This window comes from Mytilus edulis, chromosome 3 (assembly GCF_963676685.1).
Source record: "Mytilus edulis chromosome 3, xbMytEdul2.2, whole genome shotgun sequence".
Taxonomy (NCBI): domain Eukaryota; kingdom Metazoa; phylum Mollusca; class Bivalvia; order Mytilida; family Mytilidae; genus Mytilus; species Mytilus edulis.
Genome location: NC_092346.1, coordinates 2,325,405 through 2,352,703, shown reverse-complemented (window position 1 = coordinate 2,352,703; position 27,299 = coordinate 2,325,405). Strand labels below are relative to the sequence as shown.

General features: G+C 32.0%; 1 protein-coding gene across 1 annotated transcript; it reads left to right on the top strand.

Annotated features, from left to right (window-relative positions):
• Positions 1-1,394: 1,394 nt before the first annotated feature.
• LOC139515617 (uncharacterized) lies at positions 1,395-25,836 on the top strand. Its single transcript, XM_071305239.1, has 5 exons — positions 1,395-1,471; positions 10,483-10,846; positions 12,192-12,418; positions 21,392-21,641; positions 22,313-25,836. The coding sequence occupies exons 2-5, from the start codon at positions 10,576-10,578 to the stop codon at positions 25,786-25,788; spliced, it is 4,224 nt and encodes a 1,407-aa protein (XP_071161340.1). The 5' UTR covers positions 1,395-1,471; positions 10,483-10,575; the 3' UTR covers positions 25,789-25,836.
• The last annotated feature ends 1,463 nt before the right edge of the window (positions 25,837-27,299 follow it).

Sequence of the window (27,299 nt, the reverse complement as noted above, 5' to 3'; positions counted from 1 at the left end):
ATCTCCAAATTGCATTTAACTATTAGTGTCGTGTCAGAATGTGAACGATATTCATGTTATCCTCCTTTTATAAAGTAGCCGTGCGTGCATAGCCTCCGTATTCGCACGATTTTAATGTTAATTTGCAGTTAATCACTAAATGTATTTGTGCAAAAACTTGTTTTGTAAATCACCGATAAGAAAAGAAAAAAACTTTTACTTTGGCCGTTATACCAGCTCACCTTAGAGACGTTCTACATCAGTTAAAAAACATAGAGTCTGACGTCTTACGTGCATTTCATTAATGACGTATATGCATGTAATTGGCGATAGAATATGGATCAAATTGGATAATCTCCCGTTAACCATAAACAAATAGCTAAAATCAGAATAGAAAAAAACCAGCTGCATTATATTTTTGTGTGATAAGAAAAAATATTAAGAATAGTTCAAGTTTTGTCTCTTCCCCGACACCTCTTATTGAAATTAAGAGTAAGAACCAAATGCCCCAAAAGTTTCACACATTGGATAAAAATCAGAATTCACATCGATTTTTTCGTGGTAGTGTTCTAACCTTGACTGAGTGCTGTCTTTCGTTCTTTCGATCATGGATCAAACCGAGACATAGTAAATGCATTCTTTTTTCGGCGTCGGCGATTTTAAAATTTAGGTCAGTCTATGGTCAAAGTGATTATAGTTATATATAACTTTTTCAAACCGTCTTGAACTTTATTGAAATTGGAGAGACACTTTTAAATATCAAAAGACAGTATCAAGTATAAAAAGTTTACTACATTTTTTTTATTTTCTGTATTTAACTGATATCTTTTTTGGTTTATTTTATAGTTCACATTTCGTTACAGTCTAAAGGGTATAACTTTTTGGAAATTAAATAACTTTGTCAAACCTTTATATAATTTTATGGAACTGCAGCACAAGCTTTTTGTATAAGTAGATAATGTCGGAATACAAATTATATATAGTATTTCTTTGTTACGTTCTTTACTAAATAAGATGACATCTAATATCTTCGAAAACAAGAAATAGCATCATAAAGCCACTTTTTTTAAATTTTATTTCTCTGTTTTTAAATTAGAAATCTTTCAAAATTACACAATATCATAACAACCCCCACGACAAAAATGGGGGTTTCAAATACATGTCGATCCCCATTCAAATGCATTGATCGTCAAAAAAACTCTCCTGGATCCGCGCCCGTATGAAACAATGATATTGCAAACATTGGTTAGAATTGGAGAACCTTTTTAGAAAATGGCTTTAGTGCAACCAAAATCAGTTGTGAGGAATTTGTGCCTCACTGTTCCGAATGGATGGTGATATAAATAACATAAAACTCATTATGAAACTGTGAACAGTGTCACTTCCGAGAATTATTTCCTTCTACATGTAACTGATATTGTTGACATGCGCACAATTAGCAGTCTAATCATTAGCTGGTCATTTGTGGATATCATGGATTCAGCTGCTGAAGGTAGTATACGTAAATATTTATTAAATCAAACTTTAGTGAAAAACAACTTTTATTAAGCACAAACAACACACACATAATAGTCAAAAACATAACACTTACATGTATGAACAACAATTGAAGTGATTTCATTAGTATACATTTCTTTTAATTCTTTTAATTTTGGGAACTAATAAGTACATCACTATTTTATTTAGCTCAACATAATTCCATTCTCAATGTTATATGTATACTTGTGTCCTGTCTCTGGCGATTTGTTTAATGATAAAAAGGTAGGTAAAATTATTTTATTTTGAAAAATACAATACACATAATATATATCTATACATGTATTGGAAAATATTGCGTAGTTTGAAAAGACGCTTAACCAAAAATATCCAGAAAATGTATTTGCCTAGGCACAAAGGATTGGGATAGGTAAGGAGGTGAAAGACCGTGAGAACTATATCTTGGTCTGACCTGCCTGTCACAACAACTATCGACTGTTTTTTTTTTTTTTTTCATTTCGGTAACTCGGATGACCGTTGATGAAAATAGTGAAATTTGAATATTAAAGAAGATGACCAACAATTATCAAAAGTAACCGGCAGCTTATTTCTTCGAAGTTTTTATCAAACTATTGCCATTGTTCTGTCCCATTGAATCAAAAATGATAATCATACTGGCAAAAATCAATTAAAACTTTGTCTTTAAATTCCAATAGTTTCTTACAAAGAATTTTTATGATTTTCAAAAAATAATTTAAATCGGCAAACTGATACAATATAGGATGAACGCACCCATAAATTGTAAGAATATATACATATTTAAACATTATGTCACACAAGTGTGAGGGTAAGCCAGGAGCTATAACGCCAGTTTTAATCCGCCATTTCCTACATAACGAAATGCCTATACTAAGTGAGGAATATGACAGTTGCGAATTAATTTCCATTCGTTTGATGTGTTTGAGGTTTAATTTGATTTGTATTGATTGACATTAGATTATGGACTTTCCTTTTTGAATTTTCTTAGGAGTTCGTTTTTTTGTTATTCTACCTTTTTATTAATTTACAACTAAAGAATACGTTAAGAAACTATAATGTTCCTACTCCATTGCTACTTCAAAGTTGACCATAGATTTACTTTGCTAATAATGTCGATCTCTTCTGGTTATATAAGTCCTGACTTGTAGAGGTATTTATCTTTGCCCATGATCTTGATATTATTGTATAAGGAAACTGCAAATATTTAATTAACATATATATATATGTTATATTTTGATACAAATCGAAACTATTTTTACATAAAATATCAGAAAAAAAGGAAACCGGAAAACTTGTCAAATGTGATGAAATATAACAAAAAATTTTATCAGCATTTCCAAGAATACTTAATAAGCTACTTTTTTTTTTTTTTTTATATATTCCTTGATGAAAATGTAGCCATGTTATTTAAAAGCTTCCCTTTTTTCCTTGAAAAATATTTCATATGATTCTGAAAAAAATACGGAAGCGTATTAACGCCACACATTTCCTTTTTAATATTTTTTCCATTAACGCAAACATTTGTGAAGTAACGCAAGCATTTTGATTTCAATTATATTATACATTAAGTTTGTTCTATGTTATGATAAGAAACTATATTGGATTTAAAATGTTACATCTATGGTATATTTTAAAGCAGTGTTTTTGTAAATATCGGCATTTGCATTTCCGTCGCATGGTCATTTAATTGCGGTTGTGAAAAGTAAAATAACAAAAAACCTAACCCCTAGAAAAATTCAAAACAGAAAGTCCGTAATCAAATTGTCCAAATTAAAGCTCAAATACACCAAACGAGTGGATGACAACTGTCATATTCCTGACTTGGTACAGTCATATTCTTATCTAGAAAATGATGGATACTTGGTTTTAGAGCTAGCTAAACCTCTCACTTGTATGACAGTCGCATCATATTTATTTTATTTGACTTATAATTGTAGTTATTGTTATGCTTATCTTTATTGCTTGATTATGTTTTAAATTACTATTTACATATGAGTAGTATAACGAAATCAGAGATCAATATTTTAATTAGATTTTGATAGTAAATAGCCAATACAAGTGATTTCTTGTATTTCTATGTTTCATTCTGAATGGAGATAAAGTGCCAAATATCATGACCATCGAATTGAATCAAACTCTTTAATTAGATTCACAACATGCTAAAATATATTGAAAGAATAATAAAAGGGTCGTAGTGAATAAATTGATATGCATGAGATGGCATTTTTTTGTTGAATAAGTTGATTTTGACATGTCTATGACGTCATAGTGACATCACAAGTGATAATACAGAACTAAAGTCGACTACTTATTGCTCTTTCATGATGACGGTTTTGAACAGCGGTAAACTACTGTTGCCTTTATTCACCCATTTAAAGCGTTATTGTATAATATCTTGAACACTGTAAAAGATAGAAAGACATTTCTATAGAAAAAACAAGAGGCTCTCAAGAGCCTGAATCGCTCACCTTAATTTTTTTGGTTAAATCTCTCATCAATGATTATTTTGGCTTTTCAATTTATTTAAATGTTCTTTGAATCGTCCTATTTTCTTCAAAAGCAAAAAAAAATCATTTTCTCCTATGTTCTATTTTAGCCATAGGAGCTATGTTTCTGACATACAAGGAAATGAAATATAAAATTTATACTAGATACTCTGAAACTCATTTAGCCTAAGTTTGGCTGAAATTGATACAGCAGTTTCAAAGGAGAAGATTTTTTAAAGTAAGTCAACATGATGAACAAATTGTGAAAAAAGTCTTTAAAGGGCAATAACTCCTTAAGGGGTCAATTGACAATTTTGGTCAAATTGACTTATTTGTAGATCTTACTTTGCTTAACATTTTTGCTATTAACAGTTTATCTGTATCTATAATAATATTCAAGATAATAACCAAAAACTGCAAAATTTCTTTAAAATCATCAATTCAGGGGCATTATACCAGAAAAACCAGTTACCCAATTCGGCTGAAAATTTCAGGACAGGTAGACCTTGACCTAATAAATACTTTAACTTCTTGTCTTATTTGCTCTAAATGCTGGAGTTTTTGAGATATAAGCTAAAAACTGCATTTTACCCTGTGTTCTATTTTTAGCCATGACGGCCATGTTTTTTTGACGAAATAAAAAATAAAGCACAAACTTTATTTTATACACCCTACTGATCATTCAGTTGAAGTTTGGTTGAATTTGGTTCAGTAGTTTTAGAGGAGAAGATTTTTTAAAGTTAGCAAATATGATGAACAAATTGTGAAAAATTGTCATTAAAGGACAATAACCCCTTAAGGGGTCAATTGACAATTTTGGTCATTTAACTTATTTGTAGATCTTACTTTGCTGATCATTTTTGCTGTTTACAGTTTATCTTTATCTATAATAATATTCAAGATAATGACCAAAAACTGCAAAATTTCCTTAAAATTACCAATTAAGTGGCAGCAACCCAACAATGGTTTGTTTGATTCATCTGAAAATTTCAGGGCTGATAGATCTTGACCTAATGAACATTTTTACCCCATGTCAGATTTGCTCTAAATGCTTTCGTTTTTGAGATATAAGCCAAAAACTGCATTTGACCCCTATGTTCTATTTTAAGTAACAGCGGCCATGTTTTTTGACGGATCAAAAATCGAAGCACGCACTTTGTGCAGGATAATCTAAGGAACAATCATGCTAAGTTTCATCCAAATCCATTCAGTAGTTTCAGAGGAGAAGATTTTTTAAAGTTAGCAAATGTGATGAACAAATTGTGAAAAATTGTCATTAAAGGACAATAACCCCTTAAGGGGTCAATTGACAATTTTGGTCATATTAACTTATTTGTAGATCTTACTTTGCTGATCATTTTTGCTGTTTACAGTTTATCTTTATCTATAATAATATTCAAGATAATGACCAAAAACTGCAAAATTTCCTTAAAATTACCAATTAAGTGGCAGCAACCCAACAATGGTTTGTTTGATTCATCTGAAAATTTCAGGGCTGATAGATCTTGACCTAATGAACATTTTTACCCCTGTCAGATTTGCTCTAAATGCTTTCGTTTTTGAGATATAAGCCAAAAACTGCATTTGACCCCTATGTTCTATTTTAAGTAACAGCGGCCATGTTTTTTGACGGATCAAAAATCGAAGCACATACTTTGTGCAGGATAATCTAAGGAACAATCATGCTAAGTTTCATCCAAATCCATTCAGTAGTTTCAGAGGAGAAGATTTTTTAAAGTTAGCAAATGTGATGAACAAATTGTGAAAAATTGTCATTAAAGGACAATAACCCCTTAAGGGGTCAATTGACAATTTTGGTCATATTAACTTATTTGTAGATCTTACTTTGCTGATCATTTTTGCTGTTTACAGTTTATCTTTATCTATAATAATATTCAAGATAATGACCAAAAACTGCAAAATTTCCTTAAAATTACCAATTAAGTGGCAGCAACCCAACAATGGTTTGTTTGATTCATCTGAAAATTTCAGGGCTGATAGATCTTGACCTAATGAACATTTTTACCCCTGTCAGATTTGCTCTAAATGCTTTCGTTTTTGAGATATAAGCCAAAAACTGCATTTGACCCCTATGTTCTATTTTAAGTAACAGCGGCCATGTTTTTTGACGGATCAAAAATCGAAGCACACACTTTGTGCAGGATAATCTAAGAAACAATCATGCTAAGTTTCATCCAAATCCATTCAGTAGTTTCAGAGGAGAAGATTTTTTAAAGTTAGCAAATGTGATGAACAAATTGTGAAAAATTGTCATTAAAGGACAATAACCCCTTAAGGGGTCAATTGACAATTTTGGTCATATTAACTTATTTGTAGATCTTACTTTGCTGATCATTTTTGCTGTTTACAGTTTATCTTTATCTATAATAATATTCAAGATAATGACCAAAAACTGCAAAATTTCCTTAAAATTACCAATTAAGTGGCAGCAACCCAACAATGGTTTGTTTGATTCATCTGAAAATTTCAGGGCTGATAGATCTTGACCTAATGAACATTTTTATCCCTGTCAGATTTGCTCTACATGCTTTCGTTTTTGAGATATAAGCCAAAAACTGCATTTGACCCCTATGTTCTATTTTAAGTAACAGCGGCCATGTTTTTTGACGGATCAAAAATCGAAGCACACACTTTGTGCAGGATAATCTAAGGAACAATCATGCTAAGTTTCATCCAAATCCATTCAGTAGTTTCAGAGGAGAAGATTTTTTAAAGTTAGCAAATGTGATGAACAAATTGTGAAAATGTCATTAAAGGACAATAACCCCTTAAGGGGTCAATTGACAATTTTGGTCATATTAACTTATTTGTAGATCTTACTTTGCTGATCATTTTTGCTGTTTACAGTTTATCTTTATCTATAATAATATTCAAGATAATGACCAAAAACTGCAAAATTTCCTTAAAATTACCAATTAAGTGGCAGCAACCCAACAATGGTTTGTTTGATTCATCTGAAAATTTCAGGGCTGATAGATCTTGACCTAATGAACATGTTTACCCCATGTCAGATTTGCTCTAAATGCTTTCCTTTTTTGAGATATAAGCCAAAAACTGCATTTGACCCCCATGTTCTATTATAAGTAACGGCGGCCATGTTTTTTGACGGATCAAAAATCGAAGCACACACTTTGTGCAGGATAATCTAAGGAACAATCATGCTAAGTTTCATTCAAATCCATTCAGTAGTTTCAGAGGAGAAGATGTTTGAAAAATTGATAACGACGACGACGTCGACGACGACGGACGCCAAGTGATGAGAAAAGCTCACATGGCCTTTTAGGCCAGGTGAGCTAATGATTAGAAAAACAAGATCTTCACATAAGTTAACAAGATAATTCGTTAGTCGACTTTTTTTGGAGAGGTCTTTGCTTCATATGCCGATATTATTCTATAAATGACATGTTTTGCAGTTAAATGATATGTGTTTTATCATTTAACTATATAAGATATCTTATAAACCATAAACGATATCTTATAAATAGTGTTGTCAAATCGTACACTTTTGCCTAACCGGTTACTCGGATAATCGTTCGACCGATTAACCGGTTAACCGGTAGTTTGAGTTGGTGCTTGAAAGCCTTATCAATAGTACCCTACACATAGATATAACATGTGGTATGAGTGTCAATTTGACAACCTTTCATCCAAGTCATAAATTTACGCTTTTAGAATTGAAGTTTGTCCTCTTTGTTATAAGGCTTGTCTGTGAGGATTCCTGGCGAAGTTTGACTTTTAATAATCAACTACACCGTATCAACTATAGCGTTTGTACCAACTTCAGATTGAAAATAGAAAAACCTTCTTGATCTCGTAGAATTAAATATGTCTGAAACTGATTATTCTTTCCTTTTCACTTGTTGACTCCGAAAATGATGTGGAGTATTTCAATTTAAATGATTAATTATAAAAAAAGAAAATGATTGCCAATGAGACAATTCTCCACAAGAGATCAAAATGACACAGAAATTCACAACTATAGGTAACCGTTTCTTTACTTTGTTTAACTCGTACTATCACGTATACATTGAGTACATTCACATTGGTTTGCATTTCACAATTTGTTAGTTAGCATTTCGTTTAAAGTAAGACTAAGCCTTGCGCGACGGAGGTTTGTACACAATATTAGATCAGAAACGAAATAATGAAGTAAATCGTAAAATTTAATCGCTTACTGATTTAAAGTTACTGTTAAAAAAACATGTATACTAATTTTGTTTCTTTAAGATCCTGCCCCGAGCTGAGAGACAAGTTCCAATTAATCTTATGTGTATAGGATTAACAATAGCAATCAATTTACTGGACAATTGATCTGTCAAATTTATTACCAAGACGACAATTTTTAAATAAAACCTAACTATTTAATGATTTCAATTCAAATTTATATCAAATCTGTCAAAATTGAAAAAGTCCGGTTAACCGGTTAACGTTTTTGGTATTCGGTATTCGGTCGTTCGACCGATTAACCGGTTAACCGGTTAACCGTTGACAACACTACTTATAAACTATATACCAAATAAGAAACGTATAAACAACATATACGATATCTCATTTAATGAATAAGAAATCTGAAAAATTTACAAGATATATCATAAATAATGCTTAAATAAGATATCCTAAAAGATATATTATATTCTTTTAATTATAAGATATTTCATATATATTTCATAAATATCTTATAATTTTTTTTATATATACACATGGAAAAAAGTATTGCAACACCTTGATTTTTTAAAACGTGACAAATCAGCCTCTTATTTTGGATGAAATATGATAAAATACTTGTAAAATAATATTGAAACGTAGTTAATGATAACATTGGCATTAAAATGAAAAAAAAAATGTATGAAAAAAAAAAAGGTTTTCATTATCTAACCGAAATTTTTATAACAAACACAAGTGTTTTTTTGTACAAAAAATGCGTTTTACAACTTTTACTGTAGTCGAACTTTACAATGTCAGACATTTCAAAAGTAATCTTTAGATGATTGTTCACATCATGTTCACATCATGGTTGATCGTTATACGCCAAAGAATTAGTGCTTTGTCCGCAGCTTACATTCGAACGGATAACCGCATCTTTTAACGTCTTCTGATTCCTGCCATAAGTATACTTATTTGTTGCTAAGGTAGCAGCAACCATTCCTGACGAAGGGTATTGTTTATTTCATGACGTGTTTGAACTGATGTGTCCTTATGTGCACTTTACGCCCAATAGTGTCCCATATATGCTCGATATGGGCTACTATCTGGCCAAGGAAGATAAATCGAATTCCAAACAATGGATCTTCCACCACGATGCTAATTTCCAACTTTGGCGAGCTCTGCACTATATTGGATACGAGCAACTGTGTGTCTGTTCGTAGGCAAAGGTCCCCGAAATGGTCTTATCGCACGATAACCAGTACCGATGAGCCGATCTCGAACAGTTGTTGTTTAAAGGCTCCTTTAGGTCATCACTCTCTTTTTATGATTGTATTGTTTGCAATGGGTTTCCTTCTGACCAACCTTCATTATGCTTGATTTTCCCCAGCAGATGTTATAGGGGGGTCTTCTTGATCTCGGAAGGTTTTTAACATCGTTTGTTGCCTGATTTTTATTCGCAGAACGACTTATAGTCGAATGGTGATGACAAAAAATACGTGCAATTGTCACAGCAACATATTTGCTTCTCTCATGCTGATCATCTGCCATCTTGCTGCAGTTATGAGTTGTTAATGACCAATTACAAGGTGTCAATCACATAACTTTATAAACTTAGTTATTCAAAGTGTTGAAAACAATGAAGATAAAAACATCTGTTTTATTGTTTAAGAGTACAGTAGCTGCATGTGCAGATAAGAACTTATCGAGTTGATATTTATTGATTAAACTCAGGTGATATTTAAATAATGTTTGACTAGTTCTATTTCAACAAATAATATCACAAAAAATAAAGAGTGTTGTTTTAATTTGAATTTCAATTTGGTGTTGCAATACTTTTTTCCATGTGCATATTAGTATATGATATCTTACATACTTTATAAGATATCGCATACAGTTTATAAGATACCTTATAAGCAATATGTATGATATATCTTATAAATAACATTCACAGGAAATACCTACTTGAGATATCTTGAAGTTAAAATAAACAGTATAACGGCTTGCCATGCATTTGATATGCCCGTGCCAGATCAATTTAGATTTTCAATGAACGTTATCAAGATTTACTTGGTAATAAAACTATAAAACGATCAAATGTTTTCAAAGCATCTAAGCAATGTAAAAACAAGGTTTATCTTTTCTTCTTTAGCATCTTGTCATTGAGGTTCGTTTATTTATTATGACACGACATTACATTGCAATGATAGTATCATAGTGTTAGTTTGCTGTCAAACTTTTATCTTGAAACTTTAAAAAATGTCAAATGTACCATCGTGTTTTATCCAAACTTTAAATTTTTTATACACAATAAAAATAATGTTTTTGCTTCTAACAGTTGATTGGTGCTGAAAAAAAAATGATCAGGAGCGTGTATGACTTCACACATAAGACCACAGTTGTTTCTTAGACTTCGGCTAAAACATTATCCATGGCTTCAAATTTACAACTTACAGAGGAGGAGAGAAACTTTACTAGATTTTTCTTGCTCAATTTTAAAGTATCACCTGACATTGTAAGGCGATTCTTTGACGGAGTATTTCCACCAGCGCAATTAGCCCAAACTATCAACAGTGGTATGAAGAAGATCATAGATTTAAAGAACACAAAACGAATCAATGCGGCGCAATTAGAAATATTAATGAGTGTCACAGGAACTGTATGGCCACCCTCTCTTCCTCCAATGCCAGTGGGAACAAAACGTAAATATTTATAATAAAGTTAATATATTTTTCTAGTGCACCTGCAATCTCTTATGAAATAGATGTACAAAAAAAGTAGTCAACCTTTTGTACATCCATTTGATTGTGAAAAATAAAACTTTATTAGTTGTAACATGAAAAGAATCGCAACATTTCTGTGTAGACAGCAATTTTATAACATTCTACTTATTGTAAAATACAAAAACAAATGTGGTATAATTTCCCATGAGAAAAAATATACATCTAAAACGAAACGAAAAAGATAAAAACACATACAGGTCACCGTAAATAATACCAATTTTTTTTTGAATAGAATATAAGAAAAATCGATGAGCCAAATTGAAGTTTACAACATTAAACAAACCACTTTTAGGCAGATGGCCACTATGTACAGTCTTTTAGCAGGAACAGTGCAAAAAATAAAATCACAAAAATACTGGACTCAGAGGAAAATCCAATCGGAAAGTCCATAATCACATGGCAAAATCAAATGACAAAACACATCAAACACGAATGGACAAGAACTGTTGTATTCCTGACTTGGTACAGGCATTTTCAAATGTAGAAAATGGTGGATTAAACCTGGTTTTAAAGCGCTAAACCTCTGACTTTGACAAACAACATCAGTACGCAGAATCTATACATCAAGACAATCATGTATTATTTGTGAAGTTGATACGGAATATTTATCAACAAGGTCTTGGTACCTTCCAAGTATATGTAAATAAAAGTCAGATTAATAGTTCACGACTTATGCAATAACTTATATAAAAAAGCATGCTAAATATTTGTCCACCACACATAAAAAATGAAATACCATTATACACATTTTTTTTTATGTGAGAAAGGGTAAAATAAAATACATTGATAAAACCGAATCCAAAAAAGCAAAAACATAAAAGATACAATTTTCAGCTTTTTTTTTGTGGTGGTGGTGGTGGTGGGAGGGTATACAATAAATAGATAAGGATAAGTGGAAATAATTTGAATTTTACTAAAACAAATTGGGTTTGATAGTTTTTGAAAATTCAACAACGTTAATTTTAATTTCTAATATACTGTTATACGTATTTATAATGATTAATATAGTTGAAACTTTCTTTCTATACTATGTCAGGTTTGACTTCATAGACTTATTACTAGTATTATAAGATTCACCCGAAAAGTTGTGGTGTTATACTTCCTTCATTGATGAGAACTACGACATAATGATGTTAATTTCTCAAAGTATATCATGGTGTGAGTTATAATATTTTGAAGAATTGAAAGTTTTGAAAATCGTTTTGAAAATGGCCAAAGGGTTAACTGTTTTAGCCTTCTTTTTGTTCTTCGTTGTTTGTTCTAGCTTCCTCGTCTAAGGACTTTGATTTGACATTGATGATATGTCTGTTACGCAATCTAGGAGGTTTATCAACTCCCTCCAATGGATGGGATCAACTTCCGCTTCGGAATGAAACGTCACCGGGAGCGGACTTGGCTACTCTAAAGTGGTATCGAAATATGTTGGCCCATACGACAGCTACTTCTATAAATATAAATGAATTTACAGACAAATGGACGCAAGTTGACAAGGTACGATTTTACACCCAAAAAGTTAATTCACAAAAATACTGAACTCTGAGGAAAATTTATAAAGGAAAGTCCCTAATTATCAAATGGCAAAATCAAAAACTCAAACTCATCAAACACATCAAACGAGCCGAAAGAAACTGTCATATTCCTGACATGGTACAGGCATTTTCTTATGCAGAAAATTGTGGTTTAAGCATGGTTTTATTGCTAGCTAGACCTCTCACGTGTATGACAGTCGCATCTACGATGCGTGAACAAAACAAACAGATATAATACTAGAAGGTAAAATATCAAACAATAGGGTACAGCAGCCAACATTGTGTTATAATCATAATCACTATAAAACCATAGCATTTATTCAGAAAGCATTCATTATGATTTAGACATGAAATCAAAATTAAAAAACCCTTCAAGAATACATGGGTGGGTCATGTTCTAGTGGTTTACGATCATATCAGTTCATGTAAAATCTGAAAGATGTAGTACTCTCATTGCAAAAGACTGCAGAAACTATTGGGTCATATTTTTGAGAGGGATACATTCTGAAAACATGCTGTCAATATTTGTATGTTAATTGTACACCTTGTAAGAGGTACCGAATGCACTTCAAGTTTACACGATCATTAGTGTAGCAGATAATTATTTGCTCCAATATAATTACTTAAAATGATCAATTGATAAAAATAGCACATGAGCAGGCCTTTAGATTTTGTTCAGATTGTTTTTACCGATGATGACCGTCATGGTACTCCGGTGTATTGCTATCGCCTAGATTTCCATTACGTGATATTCGTTTTGGGTTTATAACCGATCTATAAACATTGATAACTACGCGGATATGAACGAGTGCAAAATCGCATTCCTTATCGATTGTTATAAAAACATTTCTTCAATGAATACTGATAAAAATATTTCTGTTTAGAAAATAAATTAATAATATGAACATTTTTTGTCGTTAGATATATATATATATGTCGTGTACATGTTATTATTTTGTACAGGTTATTACTTGTACAAACATTTCATACAAGTAATTACTTATATGAAGCCACCATAAAGGTTATTACTTGTAAAATAAAAAAAAATTGTACAAGTAATTACTAGTACAATTTTTATTAAGAAAAAGATCATAACTTGTACAAATCATGTTATCAACAAATCGTTTCGTATTAAACAAATAATTTATGAATAAAACCTAAAGATATAAACATTCAACATGTGTGTACTTTTTGTTTATCAAATATATGAGCAAAACTTTAAAAAAAAGTCAAAACTAAAGTGTTAGATGGAAAACATTGTAGAAACAAAATAGTATGATGAAATGGTTAATTTTGGTATGACAATAACTCTTCTAATAATTAGACATTCACACACGTAAGAATATTATTCATGTAAAGGAAGTAAACTAAAGTTCCAAAAAAGACAGCACATCAAAGATATTTCTTACGACAGTATGTTGTTTTGAATGTAGCAGAAATCAAAAACCTCATTCACAAAGAAAACGATTTTTTTGGTTATACAATTGAAATACCGAGGTCCGAATGACTGTAGAAATATCAAAAGAGTTGTGCTGAATATTGCCAGAAGAGATACAAAATATAAACAAAAGTCGGAATCATGATTGGTTTAATGAGTCTAAATTAATCGCAACCAGGTGCTCCGCAGGGCGCAGCTTCATACGACCGCATATGTCAAACCCTGAACGAATGTGACAAGTATGGACACAGTATTCAAGCTTGATACAGCTCTGAATTTGGATTTTGATCAATTTTTTTTTTACATAATATGAGTTTCTGACTCAAAACAAATGTCAAGATTTTACAAATCTATTGCGCTATATTGTGCAATTAAAGATTTCTTCTTCAAAAATTTGGAATTTGAGAAATTTGGAGAAAAAAAATTTGAAAACTACTATCACCCCTTTTTTTGCAATTAGTCAAAAACCTTACATTCTTCTAAACATAATTTACAAGTAATGTAAGGGAGGTATATCGAGCATACCCAACATTGTATGTTAAATGTTTTGAATTACCTCCCTTACACTGCTTTTAAATTGTCTTTTAATTGTCCTTTGACCAGAAAAACCTATTTCCCCCCTTTTTTCGCCCTTAATTCCAAAACATTTTGAGCCATAACCCCCTTAAGTCAATACTAACCATCCCTTCATGGTATGGAAACTTGTGGTATAATTTCAGAGAGATTCATACACTTAAACACAAGTTATTGTTTGAAAACTTCAAAAATGCTCATTGTGGTCCCCTTTTTTGCCCTTTTTTACTAAACTATCTGGACCATAACCCCCCTAATCAATCCCAACCTTCCTTTAGCGACATTGAACCTTAGGTAAAAAAATTATAGAGATCCATTCACTAAAACTAAAGTTATTGTCCGGAAACTAAATGCGTCTTCGGACGACGACTACGCAGACGACGACATGATACCATTATACGACGCAAATTTTTTTTTGCGGTCGTATAAAAATGCAGAGACAATGTTGGACATACCGGAGAACACTGAGTTTAACGTCATGAAAGCAGTACAATTGCTTACTTTAAGTGGTGACCATGGCCATGTTCACTGCAGCTGTCATAGTGGCTGTAAGACAATTACATGTAAATGCAAAAGGTTGAGCTTATTGTGAAGTTCCAGATGTCATGCGTCCTTGTCTAGTGCTAACCAATAGGTTATTTGATTTATAAAGCTTTACTTTTGTTTCCAATATATGATATTACATATGCAACTTTTAATCGTGATTTATGTTTGAAAATAAATGGTAGAAAGGTTTTATTTTATTCTTGATTTTAAACTTTGTTACTTTGCACCAGTAGTCTGTATGTGGCAACAAGCTGTTTAGCTCAAGATGTCATGTTACCTTATGTTGTTACTTTGCGTCCGTTGTTTTTTTAGGAATCTTCTTTGGAAAACAAATTATCATTGATACTCAATTGATAAAAAAGAAAAGAAAAAACAAACCCAATGTAGATTTAAAAAAAACATACGCTGTCAGAATGATAAGAATAAATAAAAAAGAACGAATAAATAAATACCCAACAATTGACAAAAATTCCTAGACTTACAAACCCAAATATAACCGAAATAATTTGTATTATGCAAGTTATTATCTTTTTCTCACCAAAAATTGTACAAGTAATTACTGGTACAATTATATTTGTACAAGTAATAACTTGTATGATGGCTTCATACAAGTAATAACTGGTACACAGTTTTAACCTGTACAAAATGATAAAATGTACACGACATATATACACGTACAACTCGTCTAAACATCAACCAAACAATTACTGTTAGTTCTGTAAATTTGCTTTTCAATTTTTTTTTACCTCGCCGGGATTCGAACTCATGCTACTGAGATATCGTGACACCAAATTGCCTGCACTGTACCCGACGCGCTAGACCACAAAAGCAAATTTACAGATCTAACATTGTTGGGCTGCCGTTTCACAAACGAATGAACGTTGCGACTACCAATGCAAGCCAGACCTCTCTCTCAGTCGTCATTTGAGATTCCGTGGCCACACTAAGGCAGAACTCAATCGACTGACCATTTCAATCATTGACCACAACTCTGCTTGGTCTAGGGAGGATAGACTCATTCGGGAAAGGTTTTGGATAAGAAAATTAATAACTTTGGCAACAAATGGGATAAATGAAAAGATGTAATTCGACTCCGTGTAGTGCTTCACATTTGGGTTATATTACTTATTATTACAGTTTCTGTTTCTATTTCTTTACCTCATTCATCTCTTAAATAAATTTGTTGAATATTCCAATTAAAATTGCTTAATTTTTTGAGGGATGTAAAAGTAACAAGCTACGTTCAACTAGTTCACCTCAGTCAAAATTTATTATTATAATTTAACGTCCTTTTGTTTGCGATATTTAAATACACATTTAAACGGCCTCTTGTTTGCGATGTTAAAATACGAAGCCTCTGTTGTAACTACTCTACCGTTGTCAAATCTGTCAAATTTAGATCGTTCTGTGCTGTTTATTCGGAATTTTGATTGACGCAATCGTTCTAGTAACATCATAACAATTGTCACCGTTAAAGTTTTAGAATTGTGCTAATTCATATCGCACATTATTATTTCTATTTTAAGCATAGATTTGCAGGCTCTGTTGTAATTATCCATATAACCTACATCATGTTTTACAAATTTCAAGAATGTTGCAAGCAGCTTGACGGATGTTCGGTTTGACTTTTTTATTGTATATATTTCAAGATTGTTATAGTTTTTTCAAAGTAGACTGATATGATTCATTAACATCACAATCATACTGATGAAGGATATCTGTTATCCGAAATGTTTATAAATAATTACACTTTGGGTCCTTCATGCTCTTCAACTTTGTACTTGTTTAGCTTTATAGCTATTTTGATTTGAGCGTCACTGGTGAGTCTTATGTATACAATAAAAGCGCGTCTTGCTTATTAAATTATAATTCTGGTACCTTTGATGACTAATTATAGTCTCCTTAGGGTTAGGGTTATAGGTGTTGTTTTGTACACTTTTTAGGCGTTTATATATATATTTATATATAGTCTAAAAATAGCAACAATCAACATTCAATCTATTTAAGCGTGGATCAGTTTGTGAAAATACACTGATACAGTTACTGAATTTAAAGTATACAAATGTCTAAGAATATAACTTAAACACACTAATTAAAGTCATAAGAAACCTCAAATTAAAAAAAAATTATGCATATGTTTTTTATAACTAAATGGATAGTTTTCATTATACAACTTATGTACATATATTTTTTTCTGAGGAACATTCTTTAATTTGTCCACATTTAGAAGAAGTTTACTTATTTTTAATTCCTTCATTCCAGGAAGCAATTCGCCGACATATTTTTCGTATGCATAGTAATAAAATTAACGGTACCAATTGTCTTGCACCAGATGCGCATTTCGACAATACATGTCTCTTCAGTGATGCTCGTAGCCAAAATATTTGAAATTCAAAGCTTATATAAAAGATGAAGAGCTATAATCCAAAAGGTCCAAAAAGTATAGCCAAATCCGTGAAAGGAATCAGAGCTTTGAGGGAGATACATTCCTTAATTTATAATAATTTCTATCATTTTGTAACAGCAAATTTTAATAACACAAACAATCCGTATTTTCATGGGCTGGTGATACCCTCGGGGACTAATAGTCCACCAGCAGAGGCATACCTGAGCGTAACCCTCCTCGTAAAAAGCCGGTGACCGCAATACGCATGGATCTGTCATTAAAATAAACAATTATCTGATTGTACATGTTAAACACGTACTCAATACCCATGCTTTTTGTTATTTGTTTACTATAAGGTGACAATCGGTAAACTTCGGCTTCGAAACACGGTATTTAATGAGCAGCCATATTTGTTAAATCACAACAGACAGAGAGAAAAAAAAAATTGACGATTATACGATATATTTGCGCAAAAAATTATAAAATCGTGAACAGAGGACTAAGTTTATGATATATACATGAATTGGTTAAAAAATTGGATAAACATTATTTTTCACCACTCACTGGTTTCATATGACTTTAATACATTAAAAAAATCTATTACATTTTAAATAGAAATACGCAATATTTCGCTTAACAAATTAGCTTCATCAGGCGTGTGAAACTCTCAAGGTGAAATCGGATGCATGACAAAATAATACTTTTGTAGCTTAATCTATACAAGATTTGACGAAAAGTGTAACATATTGATTGATGTTGCATAAAATATGTTTGTAGCTACAACTACATAAAGTTGGAATAAAAGTTTAACACATTTATAGATGTTCGATTAATTGTATGAATTTCTATAAATTAATTTGTATAATTTCAAGATAATTATGGTTTTGATTTGATTTTAAATCTTTTTTCGTCTCTCTCATTGAGTCCATCAGGTTCAAAAGTTCGTAACTGGTGCATCCAAAATCTCTCTCTCTTTTGTCTTCCTTGTGTATCCCAATTTTGATTTTTCTCAATGATTTGAAATGTGACGTTTTCAAAATCATGTCCTGCTCTTAACTAGCACAAACACAGAAATATCAAAAAAGTTTTCAGAAGGCGGGGTCAATTCCGAGGAGTGAACTATTGGAATACAAATATAAAAAGAAAAATAAAAGAACTCCATGTGTTCTTACTTACCACCCATCTCTCAAAAACAGCTTTGATGTCATTCGTGAGCATTGGAAAACAGTTGAAAAGAATTCCAAACTATCCAAGATTTTTCCCGAGCCTCCCATGATAGCTTTTAGGCAACCTAATAGTCTACGGAACCTGCTGGTGCGGGCTGAAGTGTCTGATAATAGAAGTACTTCTGGAGAATGTCGTTCGTGTGAAGAAAAACTCTGCAAATGCTGCCTACAGATGCAGCATTCGTCTACATTTCACAGTAAGGCAACCGAAAATAACTATAAGATATTTTGTAATGTTACCTGTAAAAGTATGAATGTTATTTACATACTAGAATGTTTGGTTTGTGGCCTCCAATATGTTAGTGAGTCAAAGCAGCCTTTCCACAAACGCCTCAATGGCCAAAGGAGTGATATCTCTAAGAAGCCACTTCTCCCAGTTTCTCAGCACTCCAGACAGTCGGGTCACAAACTTGATGACTTTAACCGTATGAAAATTCTAGTGATTGAACAGAACATTCACTGGAGTGATGCCCAGCGACAGATTCGGGAAAGCTTTTGGATAAAGGAACTTAATGTACATCATCCAAACGGCATCAATAAGAAATACTAACAGTTTAGTTTTTCACTCATTTTTATTGTTAATATACAAAGTCACGTATATTGAATTATAGCGTTTTGTTTATATTATGATATTCAGGATCTTGGATTAAAATCAATCGACCAAAACTTACCTGTATTATTACTGATCTATTTTTACACCTAATACATATATCAGTATTGTTAAAACTTTTGACACTGAATAAGGCCAATTGTTGAGCCGAAATATTTGTCAACACGATCATAAAAACATTTTCGTATAATAACATCTTATATCAGTACCGTTGTGCAAATTTTTAGACTGATATATATATATATACTTATATATTAACGAGTCTAAATTGAAAACTACGTTCAAACCTATGATTGCGTTGGATAAAAATCGCAATTTTTATACGTGTGCATGTAAAACAAATTTCGTTAACTGATGTTCTTAAACCCTGCAGACTGCCATTGGCGATTGCCAAATAAAATTGATCACGAGATGTAACAAAATGGATCTTAAAATAGATGTAATACTAAACAGAAAACGATAAACTTGTGGCCAAGATGTTATGCCACAAGGGAAAATATGATTCAAGCCCAAACGAAAAAATATAAACGAGTCTAAATTGAAAACTACGTCCAAACCTATGATTGCGTTGATATATATATATATATATATAGATTGCATAACAATGTAATTTTAACACACTATTTAGTATGTAAATATAAGAATGTTTAAAATATTTACACTCGGTGTTGACTTCTATGATTTGGAAAGTAACATGTTTCGTTGAACGAAGATGTCTTGTGAGGGTACAGTGTTTGTTGGTTTTGGACGATGAACGATGGTTATTGAGCCGAATATTGAATTTGTCCATTGTTTCTCCCATATACTGAATGCCACAAGTGTCACATGTTAATATATAAATTGAGTTCTCCGTTTTACAGTTGGAATTAGAGTAGATGGTATAATTTTGTTTAGTAACGGAGCTGATGAAAGAACTGCTTGTAAAACACGTACATATAAATATAATTTTATAATTTTTTTTTTAATTTTTTATATATATATATATATATATATATATATATATATATATATATAAGAGGGTAGTAATGCCCTTTAACGTCAGGCATCAAACAGTCATTTTCGGCTACCGTTAGCGTCAAATTGGTTAAAATTTTACCGTGATTCGTCATAATATCCTTATTGTGATTCGTCAGAGGTCTCAAATAGTTATCGTAACCGTCATTTTTTGAAAAAAAATTGCGTGATTAAGTCGATGTTTTTACGTCTGAAAGAAAGTGTACATTTCATCGTAATACACCAAAAATTACCGTTAACGTCATTTGGCAAGCATTTTTACCGTTATTCGTCATGAAGGTACCCCCATTACGACCCTCATATAGGCTAAAAAAAAATATTGATAATATCTATGCACACGAACCGAAAAATTGTGTCAAAGCATGCGGAAGAATATATCAAAGAACGTTTTGCGACACTCCCGACAAGGACCGATAACTCTGCATGGAAGATTGTTTTTTTGCGAGAAAATATGAATGCCTACTCATATCTAATCTTTTCGAAAAATTTAAGTTTTACAGGAGAGTGTCAACCCTGCACTTGCACTGCACTATCATTACAAAAGTAGAATAGAATGATATACAAATGGTTGGAAATTATATAGACATGTAACTTTTATATGAATATAATATATTAAAACAAACCAGTGTATAATGATTTGTATCACTACAATATAAGAGTTATTACGGTGAGGTTGAATTTCCTGTCATTTATTCATCCTCAACATACGAACTTGTCTTAGAAAAAAAAATCTCTGTACATTTACCTTAGTTTTATGTATAGAGGTGTGATTTTTTTCTGTGACAAGTGCTTTTGGCCATCCACAAGAACTTGCGGTTATCCGATGTTCAGCACTTCAGTACTTTGATTTTACATATTTAAGTCAATTCAAAACAATATTGGTTGAACGACGGTAACTATTATTGCATAGTCATTTTAATGAGAGGCTATTTTATATTGAAATATTATGAAATTTGAGGGTACATAAGCGAGTGGTGTAAAGAATTGGAAGTTTAAAGTCATCATTTAGAAACATAACATTCTAAATACGAATGGTATAACATATAATTTATACCTAATTTCTATGGGATGAAATGTGTGAATAGGTTATGTTCCTCAGAATTAGATTATCAACAATAACTCCTATATTCTTCGCATTTTAGGCATTGACATCTTTAAATAAAGGTAAGAGACCACATGATGTCACAGAAATCTTTAATTACGATCTTGATGGAGTACAAGCAAAGACATTAGCAAAAGAAGAACTGAAACTAATGAAAAAAGAATACCTGGAATGTGAAAAGGAAAAAGAACAGATAGAAAGTGTTTTATTTATTTGTGAAAAAGAAAAAAAACAGATAGAAAGTGATTTATCTCACTACAAGAAAGGAAATCTTCCGATAAACATTACAGGTTTGTTTCATTTACCCAGTAGTCAGCACTTTTTGTGCTGACATGAATTATCATTGATATGGTTATATTTATAAATAAGTTGTTTACAAAATTTTGAATTTTTGGAAAACTAAGGCTTTTCTGCCTCAGGCATAGATTACCTTAGCTGTATTTGGCATAACTTTTAGGAATTTTGGTCCTTAATGCTCTTCAACTTCGTACTTTATTTAGCCTTCTTAACCTTTTTGGATTCGAGCGTCACTAATGAGTCTTTTGTAGACGAAACGCGCGTCTGGCGTATATACAAAATTTAGTCCTGGTAACTATGATGAGTTTATTTACAACCACTGGGTCGATTCCACTGCTTGTGGAGATTTATTTCCCCGAGGGTATCACCAGCCCAGTAGTCAGCACTTTTTGTGCTGACATGAATTATCATTAATATGGTTATATTTATAAATAAATTGTTTACAAAATTTTGAATTTTTGAAAAAAACTAAGGCTTTTCTTCAGACATCTATATGAAATGATTGAAATTGCAACACAATCAAGATCTAAGTATTTATTAAACATTTGAATTTACAGATTTCTTATTTATTCATTTATAACACATGTGTAATATATCCTTAAATTGAGCTTCTGATCAATTTGTCAATAACAATTTCACTTATTATACTTCTAAATGTTTACAGATGCGAATGCAAGTTTGGTTGAAACATGGAAAAAGGATGACGAAAGTTTCTATGATACAAAAGGATCAGATTGTGTTTATGATAAAGTGAAGGATTTAAACTGCATTTTGGTGACCTCAAGTTCAGGTTTAGGGAAAACAGCAACCATCCGACATATTGCTTTAAAACTTCAATCGAAAGGATTTGAAATTGTACCTTTAGAGTACCCAGAGGATATAATCAAATACAAAACAATTAAAAAACAAGTATTTCTTATTGATGATGTCCTTGGAAAATACGATTTAAGTCCGACCCTGTTGGAACAATGGGAAAGAAAAAATGAAAAGCTCATTAGTTGTTTGGGGACAGAATTAGGTTCACACAAAATATTGTGTACACTGAGATCACAAATAGCACTCAATAAAAGATTTAAAAATGCATCAACAATTCTAAACAAAGAAGTTATTGATTTTGAGCACGAGTCTTATACTCTTTCAAAAGGGGAAAAACAGCAATTATTGATGAAACATCTTACGACAAATAATTTAGAAGAAGTAATTAAAACAGAAGACGTTGAGATAATGTGTGAAACGAATTATGCATTTCCTCTTCTTTGTAAATTAGTTGCAAATGATAAGGAAAGATTCCGAAAAAGAATAGACTTCTTTAGGCAGCCAATAGCATTGTTCAGAGATGAACTTGATAAATTGAGTAATGAAAATGTAAAGCTATATTGTATTTTGGTGATATGTATGTTGTATAAAGGTTCATTTAGTAGAAGAATGTTCGATAATGATCATGATGAGAAAATTAACAGAATAATGCAAGCTTGCGGACTTCAAACAAACATGTCAATGAAAGAACTTGAGGATAGCGCTGTTTCTGCTGTGGGATCTTATTTCACTGAAGACAGAAACAATTTTCGGTTTATTCACGATGCTCTTGAAGAGACTGTCGGCTATCACTTCTATAAGTTTAATCCCAGAGTAATGCTTACATACTGTGATATCTTTTTCATAAGGGATCGAATAAGAATGTCTTCCAATGAAAACCAAAAAGAAAATGTGGAAGAAAATATTGTGATTATTCGGGAAGATGAATTACATGAGGATCACCTTCATCAATTATATATAAGATTATGGAAAGAATTGATAGATGGGAGATTTTCCTGTTTGTTGATGAGTAACATTTTAAAAAATGAAAGATTTGTTTGTATGTTTGGAAGCCAATCTGAAAATAAAAATAACAATGCTATTTTTAACACTATTAGTTCCGAGCGGACAGAATACAGCAATCAGTCAGTCTTTCATAAAATTTTAAAGAATCTATCAAATGATGAATTACGAGATAAAAAGGATGCAATTAGTCGAGTTATGATATCTTTACCTTTCAGAAGTACCCTTATGCACTGGATTGTGGCCTTTGGCTGCTATGAATTATTCAATTATGCATGGAGTAAGATGAACGCCTCAAATCGTAATTTGATTCTGGGTAGAGATTATATATTCATACCGTCAGTCAAGTCCTTCTTTCCGTTAGCTGTTTTGGGGGGTAGCTTAGATATTGTAACAAAATTAATTAGTTCTGGTGCAGATGTTAATTGTTTTTCCGAATTTTGGGAAACACCTTTATATCTAGCAGTTAAATCAGATCGCTATGAATTGGCAACCTTACTAGTGAGAAATGGAGCGCAAGTAAACCGACGAGGCTGGTTTGCAATGAAGATTCCAATTGCTGTTACTTCAAACAAACAGGAATTTATTAGTTTGGTTCTTGAACATGATTTAAACCAGACTGATCTCCATGAAGCTGTCCGACATAACGCCTTAGAAAATATAAAATCAAATATTCGATCAGAAAATATTGATTCTAAAACGAAGAGTGGATGGACAGCCCTTCATTACGCCGTATTATCAAATAATTTAGAAGCTGTGAAGGTTTTATTTCATGACGAGTTGTCCCAAAGCCATTTTTCAAATGTTGACCTTACGCATGATGAGCAACGAAAAGTGTTGTACCGAGCACCAACCCCTGAGGTAAACATAGCTGACAATAATGGACTAACTGCTGTACATCTAGCAGTAATAAATGATAATATCGAGATATTATCTCTTCTGTTGCGTTACAAAGCTGAGGTAAAGGTTTGTGACGTATTTGATAGAACCCCTTTACATTACACAACGAGTGACAGCGCAACAAATGTATTGCTGACTCATATCTCTAGGAACAAGTGTTCAAAGACTAATCGAAGCGCAGAGAACGAAAAAGAGTCAAGAAATACAACAATGTCAGCTTTAATGACCATGTTTTTAAATATAAGTCTGCAAAGTTCTTTCAGAAATATGTTCCGTGAATATGTGAACATGCCAGATAAGGACGGTAATACACCGTTACATTCTGTTATACACAGGCGGCTTTTAAAAGAAGAAAGCAGTCAATGCGTTGAAGCATTGCTAGATAATAGGGCCAATCCTCATTTATTGAATGATAGTGGCAGTTCAGCATTAGATTTAATTAAAAACACTGGTGATACAGCTAAGTACATTAACGTAAGTGCTCAATATAGGAAATCGATTGAAAAGACTTATAAAATATTTGCTTTGGTCATGATCTTCTTAATGGCAGTAACTTTTGTCCTATCAATATATCTTATCCATGGAAGTGTAAAGAAAAGTCAAAGGGTATACTGCGTTGGACAAGGTGCATATTATGATAATATATTATTGGTGCAGGTGATGAGAAGCACACACTTTATATCACTCACTATTGTACTCCCTTGGTTATTATCACTAACGTTTTACTTTAGGAATTCATATTGCTATCATCGATGTCAATTGTTAGTTTTAGTATTAATGTGGTCATTAATTATATGTATTTTTTTTATATCAGTTGGTATATTTGAGTACATTTTACCCATAGAAAATATAATGGGTGCAATGCTGCTGGTTGTTGTATTGTGCTTGAACATTTTGGTGGGTATGCATATATTGGACAGACTTATATTAAGACTACTTTTGGATTTACCTGCTAAAAAAATAAAAAACTTCGCACCAGGCTTGATGTTCTGCGTAACTATTTCTATGTATGTGCATGTCCTAGGGTTTCAAAGGTTTTATTCCATAAGCGATATAAATACACTGCACATAAAATGTTCAAATTATACAGAATTTAGATTTGTTAATATCTCGTGTACAAATTTAGTCAATAATATTTCGTATACGCAAGATGTTGATTTCTTCTCTGCACAATGTCTAACCGACCCACATATTGCGAGTTATATTGTTACACATGGTACACTTACAGTGGAATCAGGATTTATAGACTGGTCAGAAATAGGACGGATGTGTTTATTTTGTTTGAATCTTTCGTTATATACATCATGTGTATATTGTTTAGCAAGCTGTTGCAAAAGGTTGTATTCGTTAGTATCGTTGATTTTGATTTGTTATATCTATTTTCTCTTTTTTATATTGATGCTTTTCACCAACACATATTAAATTTATTCCTGGTATCTTTGATGAGTTTATTCATTAATCAGATTGCCAGGAAACCGAGATGAAAATTCCAGGGACTGAATTTTCAGCTCTCCCTTGACACCATGTGCGAGTACGGTCTTGAGGAAACGATGATAGTCCGTCGGAAGGGGACGATAAATGGCTGACCCGTGTTAAGAGAGAACCATATCTCTTGCACGTAAAAGACACTCTTGTAGATTTAGAAAAAGAGTAGGATAATGCCACTACAAGGCAGCACTTGCACCCGCAAAGTGGAAAGGGATTAATATAAGTTGCAAAACTTGTTTCCCAATCCACTATAAAAAAAAATATGTTTAAACTAATCAGATTTCATTTTGTTCAACGTAATCTGTACAATGGTTTACGTTTGAAGTAAGATTCAAAACAAACCGGACATATAATATAGTTAATTGATACCTTAGTTTGCTATCAATAAGTATTGAAATGTGCATTGTTATTAAATGTAATATCAGTATTTAGTTCAAATATAATCTTGAATCAATCCTTATTCTATCTTATTCATTCAAATGTGACGTCATTTTTTCATTTTTTGATGATCTGTTTTACAAATTCAAATGTGACGTAAATTTTTTGTCATTTTTTACAATTTCAAATATGACGTCACTTGGCGTTGAGGTTTAATCTTATTCGGATGTGCTACATTTCGTCGGGTTATGTAGTGTATTTCGGTTGTTTCCTGTAGTTAGTTAATACTTCAGTTTTATCATATATCTTTTGTATAGTCATTTTATAACATTTACTGTTTGCAAAAGTATAAATTATTCTAAATAATAGGAATGTTCTGGTACCTAACAGAAAACCCTGGCCGTTTTTCACAACTTTTTTGAAATTTTGGTCCTCAATGCTGTTCAACTTTGTACTTGTTTCGGCTTTCAAACTTTTGTATCTGGGCGTCACTAGTAAGTCTTGTGTGGACAACATGCACTTCTGGTGTATTAAAATTTAAAACTTATTGCCTTTTGTTAGCTATTATTCGTGTGTTTCTTTGTCAATTATGTTCTCCTATTTATTTATATTGTAGTCCTGTAATGTTGTGTTGTCATTTTAATGTTATATTTCACATGGCCATAAAAGAGGGAGGTTTGGCATGCCACAAAACCAGGTTCAACCCACCATTTTTTCCTTTAAAAATGTCCTGTACCAAGTCAGGAATATGGCCATTGCTATATTATAGTTCGTTTCTGTGTGTGTTGCGTTTTACGTTGTGTTTCCGTTGTGTCGTTTGTTTTCTCTTATTTTTGAGTGTGAAATCACATTACTATAAGACGTGTCACGGTACTTATCTATCCCAAATTTATGTATTTGGTTTTGATGTTTTATTTGTTATTATTATAGGATTTTGTCTAATGCTTAGTCCGTTTCTGTGTGTGTTACATTTTAATGTTGTGTCGTTGTTCTCCTCTTATATTTAATGCGTTTCCCTCAGTTTTAGTTTGTTACCCCGATTTTGTTTTTTGTCCATGGATTTATGA